The following is an 18,532-nucleotide window of genomic DNA, read 5'->3' as shown; positions in this document are numbered from 1 at the left end:
GTGATGGACATACATATCATCCCCAAATGTTTCTTCATATCTTTTTTTTAAAATAAACACAATGATACACTTTTAAAAAAATTTGTAGTTATAGATGATTAGCATGCCTTTATTTTATTTGTTTATTTTTATGTGGTGCTAAGGATTGAACCCAGTGCCTCATATGTACCAGGCAAGCACTCTGCCTCTGAGCTACAGCCCCAGCCCCTCCTCATATCTTTTTATAATTCATCCCTCCCATCTTACTCCTGTTCCTCCTCACACCTAGACAACCACTGAGATGCTTTCTGCCACTATAGATTAGTACATATTTTCTAGAGTTTTACATGGTTGGAATTATACAGTATAGTATGTATTTTCTGGCAGGATCTGGCTTCTTTTATTCAACAGGATTATTTTGATATTTATCCATATCGTTGCATATATTAGTAGTTTCTCCTTCCCTCCCCTCCTTCCATCCTCCCATTCTTTCCAGTGTGGAAGTTTGAAATCATGGAAAGGTCTCTAAAACATACATCAATTTTTTTCAAGGTAAGTAACATTTTAATACAGTAGTTTTAAAAGTCCAAATTAATGTAAAAATCCATGATGAGCAAAATACTATTTTAGTTAAAAACAAGATCTGATTTGTCATACCATACCATAATACAACTTAAGGCAAAAGGAAAAGTGCTCATCTCAAGCATATTTTTATGTGTTTTAAATGTTTAATTATAATAAGTGCTATATAAAAATATTTTATACACATATAATTTTTCTAGAATATTAAAGTAGTTAAAAATATTGGACAATATTGAAAATTAGGTATATTAAAATATATAATTTAACATAGGTCAATTTTAAAAGTAGATAAAGTGGTAAGTATGCAATATGCTGTCTTGACAAAAGTGTGTGTGTGTGTCTATCTGGAAGAATACATACCAAGGTAAAAATATGTGTGTCCTAGTGATTAGAATTTTGGATTTTTTTCCTTGCTTCTCTGTTTCCTATTTATTTATTTATTTTGGTACCAGGAATTGAATCCAGGGGTACTTAACCACTGAGCTACATCCCCAGCCCTTTTTTATATTTTATTTAAAAATTTTTTTAGTTATACATGGACACAGTCTTTGTTTATTTATTTTTTATGTGGTGCTGAGAATCAAACAGTTCCTCACATGCTCGAGGCATGCACTCTCTGCCACTGAGCCACAATCCCAGCCCCCCTTTTTATATTTTAATTAGAGACAGGGTCTTGCTGAGTTGCTTTGGGCTTCACTAAATTGCTGAGGCTGGCTTTGAACTCATGATCCTCCTGCCTCAGCCTCCCAAGTCACTGGGATTACAGGCATGTGCCACTGTGCCTGGCCTTATTATACATGACCATAGAATCCATTTTGACATAATTTATAGAAGCATGGAATATATCTTGTTGTAATTCAGTCCCCAGTACCTCTCCTTCCCCTCTGTTCCCTTCCCACGCCCCCTGCTCCCTTCTCTCTATTCATCTTTCTGCCATTTACCCATAGTTGTTTTTAAAATTAATTTCTTATGGTTGTATATGATAGTGAGATTCACTGTGAAGTATTCATATGTGTACATAGGAAAATTATGTCAGATTCATCCAGTTATCTTTCCTTATCCTATCCCTCCTCCCTTTTCTTTATTCCCCTTTGTCTAATCCATTGAACTTCTATTCTTTCTTTATCTCCCTCCCCCATTGTGGTTTAGCTTCCACATATCAGAGAAAATGTTCAACCTTTGGCTTTTCAGGATTGGCCTATTTACTTTGTAAAAAGTTATAGCTATTTTAATAAGTAGAAAAATGTTACTGTATCTTTAAAGTCACTTTATTGAGGCATAACTGATATATAATAAACGGCCTACATTTAAAGTGCACAATGTGATAAATTTTATTTATGTATATATTATGAAGCTGTCATTGTATTCAAGATGATGAATATATCCATCATCCCCAAAAGTCCTCTCCTTAAGCACAGGCAACCACTGCCATTCTTTCTGTCACTGAATGCAGTTTCTATAATTTTATATAAATGGAATAAAAAGTAGTTACTTTTTTACTCTGGCTTCTTCTCACCATAATTGTTTTGCAATTTATCTATGTCATTGCATGTATCAATAGTTCACTCATTTTATTGTTGAGTAGTATTTCTTGGTATTTCTATATCACAATTTGTGCAACCATTTACACCTTGATGGACATTTGAGTTGTTTCTAGTTTTTGACTATTACAAATATAGTTGCTATGGATATTCATTCACAAGTCCCGATGTGGACACATGCTTTCATTTTTTTTTAGGTTGTCGGGTCTGTGTTTAACCATTTGAGGGACTTCCAAACTATTTTCCAAAGTGACAGCACCATTTTACATTCACAGCAGCCATGCAATTGGAGCTGACAGTTCCAGTTGTTTCAAATCCTCATCAACACTTGGTATAGTCAGTTTTAAAAATTTTAGATGTTTTAACCGGTGTGTGGTAACTTCCTATTGGGTTTTGACTTGCATTTCTCTAATGACCAACGATATTGAACATCTTTTCATGAGTTTTGTAGCATTCGTATGTCTTCTTTGGTGAAATGTGGATTCAAATTAATTGGGTTTTTTAACTTTCTTATTTTTGAGTTTTGAGAGTGCATCCATGTGCATGCGCTCTCTCTCTTTCTCTCTCTCTCTCTCTCTCTCTCTCTCTCACACACACACACACACATACACACTTCTTTACCAGATATATAACCAGCAAATATTTTTTCCCAGTCTGTGGCTTATGTTCTAATTCTCTTAAAACTGTCTTTGAAGAGTAAATTTTAAAATTTCAATTAGGTCAATTTCATGTATTTTCACACCTTATGTTATTTGTGTTCTCTTTAAGAAATCTTTGCATAACCCAAGATCACTATGATTTTCTCCTGTTTTATAGTTTCATTTCTTACATTTACATGTCTGAACCATTCTGAGTTAATTTTTGAATATTGTGTAAGATAGAAATCAACTTTATTCTTTGCAATGTATATATTCAGTTGACCCTGAATAATAGTTGAAAAATTATTTCCCTGTTGAATTGTCTCAACACATTTGCCAAAACCAACTAGATTTATATGTGTGGGCCCATTTCTAGACTCTCTATTCTATACCGTTGATCTGTATGTCTATCTTTATGCCAATAGCACACTGTCTTGATTGCTATAACTTCATAAAAAGTCTTAAAATCAGGTCATATAAGTCTCCCAAGTTTGTTTATCAAAATTATTTTCTCAACTCTAAGTCCTTTATGTTCACATCGACTTGAAAATAAATGTCCCAAATTCTAAAAATCCCCACAACTTTGCTGGAATCTTTATTAGGATTACATTGTATCCAAGGACAATTTAGGGGTGAATTGACATCTTAACAATATTATGTCTTCTAACTCATGAACAAGGTGTTTCCCTCCATTCATGTAAGTCTTCTTTAATTTTCTAAGAACCATTTTATACTTTTCAGGATAGAAGGCTTACACAATTTTATCAAGTTTATTCATAAGTCTTTCAAATTTTTGTGATGTTGCAAATGTTATTTTTATTTTAATTTTTTTGCCATGAATTGCTGATATATAAAAATACAATTGATTTTTGCATGTTGATGTATCATGGGATCTTTTTCTTTCTTCTTCTTTTTTTTTTTTTTGGTACTGGAGATTGAACCTAGGGGTACTTTACCACTGAGCTACATCCCCAGCCCTTTTTATTTTTTTATTTTGAGACAGAGTCACACTAAGTTGCTGAGGGTCTTGCTAAATTGTCCAGGCTGGCCTTGAACTTGCAATTCTCCTGCCTCAGCCTCCTGAGTCACTGGGATTATAGACCACTGCACCCAGCATGTGTCCTGAGGTCTTGCTTAACTCATGTGTTAGTTCTAGTAGCTTTTTGGTAGAGTCTTTTGAATTTTCTAGGTTGATAATCATGGAAACAGTTTTTTTAATATTTATTTTTTAGGTGTAGTTGGACACATACCTTTATTTATTTATTTATTTATTTATTTTTATGTGATGCTCAGAATTAAACCCAGGGCCTCGCACATGCTAGGTAAGCGCTCTACCGCTGAGCTAAAACCCCAGTCCGGGAAACAGCTTTACTTCTTCATTTCCAATTTGTCTGTCTTTCATTTCTTCTTGTTTTCTTAGTGCAATAGTAAGAACCTCTGGCAGAATGTTAAATAAAACTAGTGAGAGCAGACATCTTTTCTTTATTCTTTATCTTAGAACCAACCTTTCATTATTATGATGTTAGCTATAGGTTTTCTATACTTGCCCCTAATCAGGATGAGAAAGTCCCCTTCTACTTCTAGTTTGCTGAGAATCTTTAAAAATCTTGAATGGCTATTGAATTTTGTAAGATGCTTTTTATCCATATATTGACATGATTATATTTTTTATTTTTAGTCTGTTATAATTGCATATTGCATTGATTGATTTTTTACATTTCTTGGATAAATCCTACTCAGTCATGATGTTTTGTCCTTTTTATATATCATTGAATTTAATTTGCTAAAATGCTATTAAGGTGTTTTTTAAAATGCACTTATAAGGGACATTTTCTGTACTTTTCTTGTGATAACTTTATCGGGTTAGGCTTCTAGAATAAGCTGGAAAGTGTTTCCTTCTGTTGGGGGGAAGAATTTGTGTAGAATTGGTATTATTTCACCCTTAAATGTTTGTAATACACCCATGAAACCATTTTGGTTGTCCCCTCTATGATTCTTAAGGGCCCTTTCATCTTGGACATTCTGCAATTCTAGTAAGATTCTTTCCAGTTTAGATGTGTATCTCTCCTCTGTCTCTTTATATCTTATCCGCCTATCTCTACCTCCTTCCAGTTTCCCATATCCTCTATTAAGTGACAATCTGAGTCTGACAGTCTGAGTCTGTAGGCATTTGTCCTGTCTTCCCAGAGGAAAGTGGAGGAAACTCTTTCATTTCATAGTTTATTCCAACTCTGGTATGTTTTGGTCATATAACCACCTGTAATCTGCCTTAGTAACTAGAGTAGATAACTGACCATTGTTTGAAAAACAGTGGGTGCCAAATCAGTAAGCCATAGGCCATTAGGTAAAGCCAAGTTATACCTGAAGGACTGGGACAGTAGTTAGCCTGCTATCTCAAACTTGGCATGGTCACTCCTTGAGATGGGTCTCTGTGGGCCTCTGTCTGACTATCTGTAAAATGAGGAACTAGACCTCTAGATTTTTGTACTCTGAAAAAGGAAGTAAATAAACAATAATAGCAAGGGAAAGGAGGCCAAATGACCCAATAAGGGATGAAACATTAACATATTTTCAATGATTATTTGGTTTCAAAAGTTTTGAAACTGAAAAGTAGATAATCCATGTATTGAGACAAGGCATGGAAGAATAAAAATGGGGTTTGTTTAGGTGTCGAATGCTTGGAAAAGAATGTTTTCCAATATTGCTGGGTCATACCATAAAAAACCCTCACTACATTTTAATATTGAAAAAAAGAACACAGGGAAGATCAAATGCCAGGGCAAATATGAATGTAGTTTTTGACTTTTTAAATAAAGGTGTACTACAAATCTGGAGCAGAGTCCCAGACACAATGGATGGATCGTGAGTTGCTAACAAAGCAAATGGGTTTAGAGAAACTGGGAGCTGGAAGAAAGAGCTCTTCAACATAATGTATGTCAGAAAATGGAAAAGGGGGCTGGAGGGGTTGCTCAGTGATAGAATACTTTCTTAATATGTGGAAGGCCCTGGGTTTGATTCTGAGCACTGAAAAAGGAGAGAGAAGAAGGAAGAGGGGAAGGAGGAGAAAAGGAAGGAGGAGAAGTGAGGGCAGAGGAGAGGAGAGGAGCAGAGAGGAGAGGGGACAGAAAAAGATTTTGTAATCACCTTCCCTGAGCAAGAGTATTTTATCTATTCACTGGTCAGCTACATAGCACTTAACTGTGGGCCCTGCACAAAGCTAGGGAAATAGTTAAAATTTGAAGCTCAGCGGGTGGTTCTTTTCCTGGTCAGCCAAAGAGAAAATGGAGGTCAGAGATCTGACAGCTCAGTCCCTATGGAAAAAGTAGGGTGTTGCATTTCTCCCCTCTGAAAGTCCCCAGATGATGCCAGAAGTGCTTTTACCTGCATTGATCAATTGATTGATTGGCTGGATATTGTTATGTGACCCAGGCTGATCTCAATCTCCTCATCTCAAGCAATTCTCCCTCCCAAGTATTTGAACGATAGTACATGCCACAATGACCACCCACCTGCCTCCTTTTAAATGTGTTCCACTGATGCTTCCAGTCATCTAGCTAATGAGTGATGATCACCTGACCAGATGTGCTAGCATAGTCACCACAGTCCTGACCTGCCTGCCACCTACTCCACACTCTCCCCTTACCCTGCCTATACCATTCCAGCCACCGTCACTTATTCCCACTAGATTTAGACTCTCCACCAGGTTCTGAGAACTCTGAAAGCATATGGAGATGAGACAGAAGGAGAGGGATACTTCTGGCAACACAAACTCCAATTCATGGTGCTATTCTCTCCACTTAGCACTGCGCATAGCAGCTGTATAGCTAAGCTTCGAATGAGATCTCTTAATCCTATTTGCTATGCTTTCATTATACTATGCACCTTGTCAGGAAGCAGCAGGGGGCTCTTGAATAGAGCCACCTCTGCCCTCATGTCACCCCTCCTTACCTCTCTCACCCATCTATCCCTTAACCAGTTTTGGCCTTTCATTGGCTATGCTCCATCATTTCCTCATTTAAACTTTTGTTAGTTTCTCACAATAACAGGAATTTGTGAAAGCCTGTAATTTATTTGGAGAGTTTGGCTCTTGGAGTACCCTCTCTCCCTCTTTTAACTCAGGGGGAGAGCTTGGAGTGCTTGGTTTTTGGCAAACAAGAAATAAGGAATCTGGTCCCACATTTGAGTTCTTTTTGAGCGGTCTCCCTATACTTCAAAGACATTTGCCTGAGTGCCTGGGTAAGGATCCAGGGCACTAATTGGGCACTTGAGTGAAAAAAATGTTGAGGATGAGGAATCTGGAAGGCCAACAGGTCCAGGATAGAGCTAAAAAAGCCAGGGTTCTGACCTTGTGCTGCCCAGGCCCAACAGAAACCCCACAGCTATGGGTGCTTAGAGGAGGAAAGGAAGGGCTTGCCTGCTGAATACAGCCATTGTGTTCATTTCAAATACAGGCCTTTTGGGGTGAACTGTCATTCACCTGGAGGTAGTGGTTGAGGTTGAAAAAAATTTCTGGGGACTACTAGATGAAAGGAGTGGATGGTGGGTGTGTTAGTCAGTTTTTCATCATTGTGAACAAAATACCTGACAAGAACAACTTAGAGAAGGAGAAGTTTATTTTGGCTTATGGTTTCAGAGATTTCAGTGCATGATCAGCCTCTTCCATTGTTCCATTGCTTGGGACCCAAGGTGTAACAGAACATCATAGTAGAAGGGTGTGGATGAGGAAAGCTGCTGGGTTCATGGCAGTCAGGGAGAGGGAGGGAGAGAGGGAGAGAGAAAGGAGAGAGACAGAGAGCATGGGACAGAGGGAGAGAAGGAGGGAGGGAGGGAAAGAGAGAAAAGAGAGAGAAGGAGAGAGGGGAGAGAGAGAGAGAGAGAGAGAGAGAGAGAGAGAGAGAAACAAAGAAACACAGAAAGTCAGGAACAAAATATATAATCCACAAGGACATGACCCCAGTGAACTACTTCCTTCAGCCATGCCCTATCTGCCTATAGTTACCGCCCAGTTATTAATCCATCCATTAATCCACTAATCCACTAATTAGGTTATAGCTCTCATAATCTAATCATTTAGCCTCTGAACATTCCTGCATTGCCTAACACATGAGCTTTTTGGGGAGGACACCTTATATCTAAACCATATCAGTGGGTTTATATATAGTTGAACCTCAGAGGCCAGGGCTTTGTTGCAAAGAAAATTTGTCAGAAATTAAGCACTTCCTTAGCACTTGGTACAGCTGTGAATTGAAAATAATGCCCTCTGCATGATGGAAAATTATGGAGTCCCGTCTCTGATTTTTCCAAGTTTGTTTAGAAAGATGGTATTCTTTTGTTGAAATCTACTTTTCACTCTTCCCAACTCTCCCATAATCTCAGCTGTTTCATCAAAATCTCTTTGTCCTCCCCATGTGACAGCAGGGGTAATAATAAGAAACAAATAGAATCTGGACTTTGAGTCCAGATTGAAAACTGTCAGAGTTGTCAAAAACTTTGACTACTCCTTGCATTTTCCAAAAAACAGAAACCAAGTGGAAAAAGGGCAAAGGCAAGTAATAATGCTCATTTATTAGTGACATGTTCCCTACCCCACTGTTAGATCCTTGAAGTCAAAGACCATATCATTATTATATGACTGTTGGTTCTATTCTTTTTGGGGTAGGGGTACCTGGGATTGAACTCAGGGGTAGTCAACCACTGAGCCACATCCCTAGCCCTATTTTGTATTTTATTTAGAGACAGGGTCTCACTGAGTTGCTCAGCACCTCACTTTTGCTGATGCTGGCTTTGAACTCTCAATCTTCCAGCCTCAGCCTCCCAAACCACTAGAATTACAGACATGCGCTACTGTGCCCAGCTGTTGGTTCTTTTTTTCAAATTGTCCATTGCTTGGTTATTTTTCTCTTACTAAATTTCCTCTGATAACCTATCCCACTATCCTTTAAGTCTTATAGTATGTTGTTCTTCATTCATTAATCTATTAGGCTACTTTTCTTTCCCTTAATATAGTAAATTTTCCTTCACTTGGAGTGTTTGATTTCTTTAAAAATACTTAGACAATTTAATTCTGGTCATGAATCACAGGATTTTATAAATTGTATTGCCCTATTATATAAAAAAAATGTTCCCTACCCCACTGTCAGATCCTTGAAGTCAAAGACCATATCTGTATGTTACTTATTTAGCATCCTCAATGCAAGTGGGGTAGCCATGTGTCTGGGCCAAAGATAATGTTAAATAACTGTTCAATAAATGAATATTATACATGGGTGACTTAATTTAAAATATATACACGTTTAGCATTAATAACTGTATCAAGAGCTGGCGTTATGGCTCAGTAAGAGAGCACTTGCCTTGCATGCATGAGGGTTCGATCATCAGCACCACATAAAAATAAATAAATAAAGATATCATATCCATCTACAACTAAAAAAAAGTTTTTAAAAACTATCAAGGCACTTTTTCCTATTCCTTGCATGAAATACATCTAAAACTGATGGACCAGAAATGCCAGTGGAAGCAGAAAAAAGATTGATTCTTTAGCTAAATGACCAGGAAAGGGGCAGCCTAGCAAGACAGAAAACCTTTAGACAACAACCTCTCTACTCCAGGCAAACACCATGGAGGAAAAAATGCACCCCACTCACACTTTGTCAGCAAAGGCCTAGGAGGGATCTTAGATTTCTACATTCACCCAGCTTCAGAAGGTGCCCCAACATGCCAACCTCCCATGCTGAAGTGGTGTCAGAGAAAAGTAAGTAGGGATTCAGAAGTTTCTTCCCCTCTCAGTGGTAACAAGGCCTACCCCTCCCCCACAGCGTCAGTGGAGACCTTGTAGGGAGCCTGGACTTTTACCCTTGCCAGACTGTAACCTCTGACCACCCCTCCTGTTCCTGGAAAAGTGCCAAAGTGGTGTCAGTGAAGGCCAAGTAGGCCATTGGGACTTTCACTATCACCTAGTATAGTGTCAGTTGATACCACATGGGAAACAGTAACAAGGGACCCCTACTCCTTTCAATAAAGAAGGTATCAGAAGAAGCCTAGTGGGGATCTTGACCAACTGCTACACCTGCTCAGCAATATCAAGGCAACCTTCCTCCCCAGTGTATCAATGGAGGCCGAGCCGGGAACATGGACTTCCACCCTCATTTGGCAGTGCTGCCTGGTGCTGCCTGGCTGGCATGTTGTCAGAGGAGGCCTGCTAAAGCACAAGATTTTAATAAGCTCTGGAGTCTCACAACAAAATGCCCAGGATACAACAGAAAATCCCTTGTCACACCAAGGACCAGGAAAATCTTGACTTCAATTTAAAAAGACCATCAAGACCAAGATGACACAGAAATTAGACTTGGCAAGGATTTTAAAGCAGTTATCATAAAAAAATGCTATAACAAGCCATTAAAATCATACTTGAAATAAATGAAAAAAAAAGCCACAAAGTCTCAGCAAGTAAATAAAAGTCATAAAGACAAAACAAATGGAAATTTTTAGAACTGAAAAATATAATAAGCCAGGCATGGTGACCCACACCTGTAATCTCAACTTTCTCCAAAGGGTGAGGCAGGAGGATCACAAGTTTGAGACCACCCTGGGCAACTTACTGATACCCTGTCTCAAATAAAAAAAATACAAAGGGCTGGGGATGTGGCTCAGTGTTAAAGTGCTTGCCTAGAATATGCAAAGCCCTGAGTTCAATCCTCACTACTGAAAAAAATACTAACCAAAATCAAATAAGCCTTATGGGGTAGATTCCACAGCAGACTAGAGAAGACAGAGGAAAGAATCAGTGAACTAAAAAAATAGAACAATAGGAATGATAAAATCTGAAAAACTTAGAGAAAATAGATTGGGGAAAAATGTGAACACAGCTTGGGGACCTGTGATGATATAACAAAGGGTCTCACATTTCTGCCATAGGAGGATTCCCAGAAGGAGAGGAGAAAAAAGATGGGGCTGAGAAAGTACTAAATAAAATAGTGCTGAAAACTTCCCAAATATGGAAAAAGATATAAGTGTCTAGTTTCAAGATGCTGAGTAGACCCCAAAGACACATCTATGCCAAGACACATCATAGTTAAACTTCTGAAAACTAAATACACACATAAACATACATACACAAAAAATAATCTTGAAAACAGGGAAAGAGAAATGACACATTAACTCTAAGGGGGAAACAATTCTAAGACAATAGATTTGTAATTAGAAATCATGGAAGGCAAAAGGAAGAAGTGGCACGATATTCTAAATGCTGAAAGAAAAACCTAGAATTGTATAATCAGTGAAAATATCCTTCAGGAATGAATAGGAAAACCAAAACATTCTCACATGAAGGAAAACTAAGAGAATTTGTTATTTATAGACCTACCCTAAAAGAAAGGGTAAAGCCAACAAATCCCACTATTATGTATAATTATAATGTACCAATAAAAAGTAGAAAGAAAAAGAATGGCTAAAGGAGTTTCTCTAACTAGAAAAGAAATAATAAAAGAAGGGATAGAAAATATCAGGGAGTGTCTTAGTTTTTTTTTTTTTTTTGGCTGCTGTAACTAAAAGAGTCCACCAAAACAACTGTAGTGGAGGAAAAGTTTATTTGAGGGCCACAGTTTCAGAGTCTTAATCTATAGAAGGCTGGTTCCATTCCTCAGGGCCAGGGGTGAGGCAGAATATCATGGTGGGAGAGCGTAGCAAAGGGAAGTGGCTCACATGGTGATCAGAAAGCAGAGAGAGACTCCACTAGCCAGAAACAAATATATCCCAAAGCCACGCCCCAATTCCCATCTCCTCCAGCCACACCCTACCACTTCAGTGACCACTCAGTTAATCCCTATCAGGGCATTAAATCACTGATTGGGTTAAGACTCTCATAACCCAATAATTTCACCTTCTTGCATTGTCTCACATGTGAACTTTTTGGGGGACACCTCACTTCTAAATCAAAACAGGGAGAAATAACAGTGAAAAGGGTAAAATAATGGGTAAATATAATGGGATTTCCTTCTCTTTTTGTATTTTCTAAATTATGTTTAACAGTTAAGGAAAAATTATAACTATAACTGATGTGGTTATCAATCTATATAGAGGAAATATTCAAGATGACTAGGATATTATATACATATGTGAATTCTTTGAATTTTTAGTAGCCTCTTAAAAAAGTCATACAAAGGGATGCACTCAAGCACTATCAGTTAAAACAGAATTCTAAAAACTGTTTAAGTAAACTGCATGTAGGCAAAAGAAACTAGAGTTCATAAGAAACAAAAATAAAATGGCCCTAACATATATGTGATTATATCAAATGTAAAAGCTCTAAATACATCAATTAAAAGACAGAGTTTGGCAGAGTAGGGTGGGGGGAAAGCCATGCTTCAACTATATATTGTCTCCAAGAAACCCACTTCAAATATGTATTTCCAAAGGATTATGTTGGGTGTCAAAATGTCAACATCAAAGGTTAAGCCAATGTCAAAGGTTATATACTATACGTCTCCATTTATATAACTTTCTTAAAATAAGAATATAATAGATATGGAAAACAAATCAGTGATAATTTCTAGGAGTTAGGGATGGTGGGAGAATGGTCTGGGTGTGACTACAAATGGATGGCACAAAGGAGACCTTAGTAGTTTTGGAATTCTTGTGTACCTTGATTGTGATGATGGTTATAGGAATCTACGCATGATAAAATGATACAGAACTATACACATACATTATACCACCATCAATTTCCTGACTATTATATTGTACTATAGTTACATAAGGGGAAACTGGGTGAAGGGTTCATTAAACCCCTTTGAGCTACTTCAACTGTTTTCTGTGAATCAATAAATTATTTCAAAATAAAAATATTTTCCAAAATTAAGCAGATACCTGGGCATGGTGGTGTGTGCCTGTAATTCCAGAGGCTCAGGAGGCTGAGGCAGAAGGATCGTGAGTTCAAAGACAGCCTCAGCAAAAACAAGGCACTAAGCAACTCAGTGAGACTCTGTCTCTAAATAAAATACAAAATAGGGCTGGGAATTGGCTCAGTGGTCAAGTGCCCCTGAGTTTAATCCCCAGTAACGCCCCCCTCCCCAAATTAAGGTGTGGTGGCGCACACCAGTAATCCCAGTGACTCAGAAGGCCAAGGCAGGAGGATTGCAAGTTCTAAGCCAGCCTTAGAAATTTAGTAAGGACCTAAGCAACTTAGCAAGACCCCGTCTCAAAATAAAGAACAAAAAGGGCTGGGGGTGTAGTTCAGTGTTAAAGCACTCCTGGGTTAAATCCCCAATACCAAAAAACAGACAAAAAAGCAGATTAATTTTTAAAAGCTACATTAAATTCAATTTACACTTTCTTAGACTGTACAAAAAGTACCTTACAAGCTGAATCATCAGTTTTCATTGTCTTGTATATACTCAGAAGGGTCAATCAATAGAGTTCTGACTATAGAATGTCAGTAAAATTATTTACTAAATTCAGCTATGTTTTCCTCTTCAACAAAGCATCTAAGCTATTTTTTTTTAATCTGGCCAGAACAAAAGTATATATACCATAAATGAGATTTTTTTAATATTTATTTTTTAGTTGTAGTTGGACACAATACCTTTATTTATTCATTTTTATGTGGTGCTGAGGATCAAACCCAGGGCCTCACACACACTAGGTGAGCGCTCTACCGCTGAGCCACAATCCCAGCCCCATAAATGAGATCTCTAACTGGTACTTCCTGTTTTTCTACCTTCCCCTGCCCACTTTTTGGTGCTAGAGATTAAACTTCAGGCCTCACACATGTTAAACACATGCTGTGCCACTGAGCTACACTCCTAGCCCCTGACCTCACTTTTTAATAACATCAAATTTAGAGATATAATTTAAGTATGATAATATTTATGCTTTTTATATACTTGGTTTTCCAGTTTTATTTTTGGTGCTGGGGATTAGAGCCCAGGCTTCCTGCATGCTAAGCACTTGGTCTACCACTAAGCTATATCCCCCAAAGAGTACCACTACCACAATCAAGATATATAATTCTTCCATTATCCCCCAAATTCTCTCATGCCTCGTTCCATATTCAACCCTCTCACAACCATCCCCTCCCCTGATACCAACCAATTTGGCGGGTTTTTTTGTCCCATAGTTTTGTCTTATCCAGAATTTCTTATGAGTCACTTGAGTTTGACTTCTTTCACCTAGTATAAGGCCTTTGAGAATTGTACAAGTATCAATAGTTCATTCTGGTTTGTTGCTGAATTTTATTCTGCTGCATTAATGTAATACCCATTTGTCTATTTATTCATCAGTTGAAGTATATTCAGGTTGTTGCCAGGTTTGAGCAATTATGCAAAAAGCTGCTATAACCGTCTAGGTACAGGTTTTTGAATGAACATAAGTTTTTGTTTATCTTGATTAAATACCCAGGAGTGGTATATGATGTGGTAAATATATGATTAACCTCACAAGATGCTGCCAGACTTTTCAAAAAAGTGTACTATTTTTCATTTCTCCCAGCAGTGTATAAGATTTCCATTTCCTCCACATCCTCCCCAATACTAAGTATTATCATTTTTAAAAGCCTTTTTAGTGGGTATGTAGGGGGTATCCCACTGTGGTTTTAATATGCATTTCTTAAATGATTAATCATGTTGAGCATCTTTTCATGTGTTTAATTGCTATTCATATTGTGTGTGTATGATGTCTTTTCAAGTCTTTTGCCCATATTTTATATCAGATTGCTTGCTTTTTTTCTTTTTGAATTGTGAGAGTCAATTCACACTTGTGTGCTGGATATCAGTCTTTTGCCAGATATGTGCATTGTAAATGTTTTCCCCAGTCTATGGCCTGCCTTTCACTTTTGTAACTATTTTTTCAAAGAATAGAAGTTTTAAATTTTTATAAAGTCTAATGTGTCAAAATTTTCTCTTATAGATCATACTTTTAAAAAATATTTATATTTTGGTTATAGTTGGACACAATACCTTTATTTTACTTATTTATTTTTATGTGGTGCTGAGGATCTAACCCAGGGTCTTGCCCATGCTAGGCAAGCACTCTACTGCTGAGCCACACCCCAGCCCCTGGCTCATACTTTTTTATGAATATCTGGAAATCTTTGCCTTACCAAAAGTCAGAAGGATTTTTTCTCCTATACTTTCCTCTAGAAATTTTATAGTTTTTTACATTTAAGTCAATGATCCATTTTATGTTGTTTTTTTGTATATGATGTAACTGTTAATATTTCCAAAACTCTCTCTCTCTCTCTCTCTCTCTCTATATATATATATATATATATATATATAGTTATAATAATTTTTAAAAACTTTGAGGAAGGCACAGTAGGAATTTTAATCCCTATTTCACAGATGAAAAAATTAATTAGAGAAGTGCTATATAACATCTCAAGGTTCCACAGCTGATAAGAGGTAAAATTGTAATGAAAGTCCAGATTTCCTGATGCCCTCAGCCAGTGTTTTGGGAGTCAGGCATCACGGGCTCAGGACAGGGCCCAGAAGTGAAGATTCCTGGTGGGGATTTGAGCATCCTACTTGGCACTAAGGTATGGGACACAAATGGTAGACTAGCACTAACTTCACTCCAGTTGTGCTCCTGCTCCTCTGGCCTACCTGGGGCTCTACGGTTGAAGAGAGCCAGAAGCTGATCCAGAGCCCTACTTAGCTGACACTCAATGAATACTTTTTGATGATGATGATGATGAAGACTTGGAACCTGTTCAGAAGAGAATTCTGAAAATACGGAGTTGGAAATTAAAGCTAAGAAGAAAAATTAAGGAACTACGATTATTTATCCTGGAAAAGAGAGGCTCAAGATGAAACTTGATAACAGCCTTCAAACAAACAAATGAAAAAAGAAAATTCAGGTTTTCCTTCTGAGGGCTGAGCAAGGGGAAATGGTCTGGAAGAATCTAAGTAAAATGGCAAATTTCTTTCTCCCTGGTCAGGATTGTTATAGATACTTAGATTTTATTTTATTATTATTATACTAATAATAGTAATTATTATTATCCCCAGCCCTTTTTTATTTTTAATTTCATGACAGATCTCTCTAGGTTGCTTACAGCCTTGCTAAGTTGTTGAGGCTGGCTTTGAACCTGCTATCCTCCTGGCTCAGCCTCCTGAGCTGCTGGGATTACAGGCGTGTACCACCACACCCAGCTGATACTTAGCTTTTAAAAACAGGATACTCTCACTGGGCATGGTGGTACATGCCTGTAATCCCAGAGATTTGGGAGATTGAGGCAAGAGGATCACAAGTTTGAGGCCAGCCTCAGTAACCTTGTAAGATCCTGCATTAAAATAAAAAGGGATAGGGGCATATCTCAGTGATAGAGTGGCCCTGAGTTTAATCCGCAGTACCAAAATAAAATAAAAACAGGACTTACTGTTTGAGTTGGAATCAGAGATTTGCCAAACATGGGTTCTGATGGAGGATTTTAGGATGAGGTTACATAGCCCTCTTGCACAGTGTCCTTAGAAATCTTGAGGTGGCCCCTGAATCTTCTCTATACCCTAGTACAATTCCAGAAGATTTTTGTCTTGGCCTTCTCTGCTCCTTAGTCTTAGCATCTTCACAGAGTTGTCCCAATGACTAAGACAAACCTGACTATAGCTCCTAAAAGCTAACCCCCCATGCTCCTTGCCCTTGAATCCAGGCAGCCCAGTGCCTAATGCTACAGATCTGGCTTAGTGTTCCCCAGAAAGGCCTAAAATGTTGGCAAGTCCAAATGTGACCCCAGCATTGGGATCCCCTGTTTTATAATATCTAGCATCTGCTTGCATACCTTTCTGACCAGCAGAGACCAGCAGGCTGACAATGCAGACCAATGCAATGACTCCCCTGAATAGCCAGAGAAGAAGAACTGAGATACCAGCAGCATAACCAGGTACCACATTAAGCTACAGTGTCTTTGTGCTTCTTTTCTCTGCAGCATGGGTAGGAGCCCTTGCGATGGGTATGATCTTCTTCTGTTCTCCCATTGTGAGTATATTCACTGACCGACTGGGCTGCCGAATCACAGCAACTGCAGGCGCTGCTGTTGCTTTCATTGGCCTCCATACCAGCTCCTTCACCAGGTAAGGCTAGGAGTTGCTGGCTGTTTCTCCACTGGCTTCTTTTTCGACTTCAGCTAGAGACACTCTTCTCATTGTAGGATCCTCTATGGCCCTGGCCATGTGGGACTCTCAAAGACCCTGCTCCCAGGATTCATAATGCAATGGATTCATCTAGGTAGGGTCTGAAGGACACATTTGAAGGGAATATCCCCAAAGAGGACCCAAGAGTTCCAAAGAGTTGGGAGGAGCCTAAGCCTGATAGTTCATAGACCTGGGTCCAAGCCCAGTTTTTGCCACTAAATGGCTATGGAAAACTGATGGGTATCATTCCCCTGTCTGTGCCTCAATTTGTCTATCTATAACATGGGAGAATTAAACCAAATGATCTTTCCAGGATTCTCCAAGCTATACCACTCTATTTCCTTTCAATGTACCACACATGTCATGAGCTTGCCTTTCTTCCCAGGAGTGAACTCTTGAGTAAGCCTCTAGTATTCCAGAATTCTTGAAGGGATCCAATCCTGAAAAAGCAGTCAGCTGAGCCCAAAGCTATTTAACATGTCTGGCCCTTTCCCAGATATCTCTGGCTGCCAATGGATAGATGATTTGGGGCAGATAAAGATTTATGTCTTTGACATGATAAAGATGTTTAACAGGGCTGCCATTGTGGCTCAGTAGTAGCGCGCTCGCCTAGCAAGCGCAAGGTCCTGGGTTCAATCCTCAGCACCACCTAAAAACAAATAAAGGTATTGTGTACAACTACAACTAAAAAATAAAGATTGAAAAAAAGATGTTTAACAGCATCCCTCATTGAGTTACAGACCCAGAACCCAGCAGCCCAGCTGGGTATAGGCTAACATACTAATGTTGATCAAAGGTAAATTTGAACCCTAGTCCTACTGCTCCCCACTGGCAGAACTAAGAAACATACTTTAAGTTCATCTGTGCTTTCTAACCAGTCCTGCAGAAGTATGTGTATAGGGGATGGGAGAATAAAGACCCTACATCATAGTTGGAGGAATATGGGGTTCCTAAAGAACTCCATTTTCTTTCTTCCAGACACTTTAGAACTTATGGCACCTCCTCCTTCCAGTCTTCCTGGGCTGATGTAGGAAAATGCTGGGCTGGAGACAAGGAAGTGGCCACAGTAACATGTTTGCAATGGGGGCAGAGCTAACTTGTCAGAAACTTGCTCTCAAAGCATAAGGTTCCACTCACGGTAGAGAATGATAATTGTGTTCTGCCTCAACTGGGCTCCTTGAGGGTGAGCAGCATTTTTGGCTGCTCAGCCTGCCCTCCAGCAGAGCTCAGATTTGGCTTGCAATGATTTCTTGGCTCCATCCCATCAAATTGGGACAGAGGAGGGAAAATCATGCCCTGCCTGGAACCTGCTCAGCCCTCCCAGGACAGCAGCTTCAAATATTTTCAAGACCCCTCTAGTGGTCAGCCTCATTTGCCCCCAGCAAGCTGGTGCCTGGTTTCTTGTGGGGAGGAGCTAGCAACTCCATTCTCAGTACTGCACAGCAGAGGCCTGTTGCTTGAGGCACAGCAGAGCAAAGTGTAAACAAATTAGCAACATATGGATCCCATTTCCTTTCCAATTCACATGGGCTCAGTCACAGGAGGGGAGGGAGCTCAGATGTGGTATTTTCTTCTGGAATTCTTCTTTAGGCACACTGGAGTAGGCGTTCTGTTCTCTAGCCCCTGACCCCTTACCCCATTTGCTCTTTCTGTAAGAACATTTCCAGAG

The 18,532-nt window shown here is 38.7% G+C and overlaps 1 protein-coding gene across 1 annotated transcript in view; it reads left to right on the top strand.

Moving 5' to 3' along the window:
- The window catches only part of Slc16a2 (solute carrier family 16 member 2), a 105,921-nt gene that overhangs the window by 74,964 nt on the left and 12,425 nt on the right, over positions 1 to 18,532 (top strand). The window contains exon 2 of the mRNA XM_015505859.2: positions 16,659 to 16,803. Coding sequence (XP_015361345.1) covers positions 16,659 to 16,803 — 145 coding nt within the window. The remainder of the gene's footprint in view (positions 1 to 16,658; positions 16,804 to 18,532) is intronic.

This window comes from Marmota marmota, unplaced genomic scaffold, assembly GCF_001458135.2.
Source record: "Marmota marmota marmota unplaced genomic scaffold, marMar, whole genome shotgun sequence".
NCBI lineage: Eukaryota > Metazoa > Chordata > Mammalia > Rodentia > Sciuridae > Marmota > Marmota marmota.
Note: the sequence above shows the minus strand (reverse complement) of the source record. Positions and strands in the feature narration are given on the sequence as shown.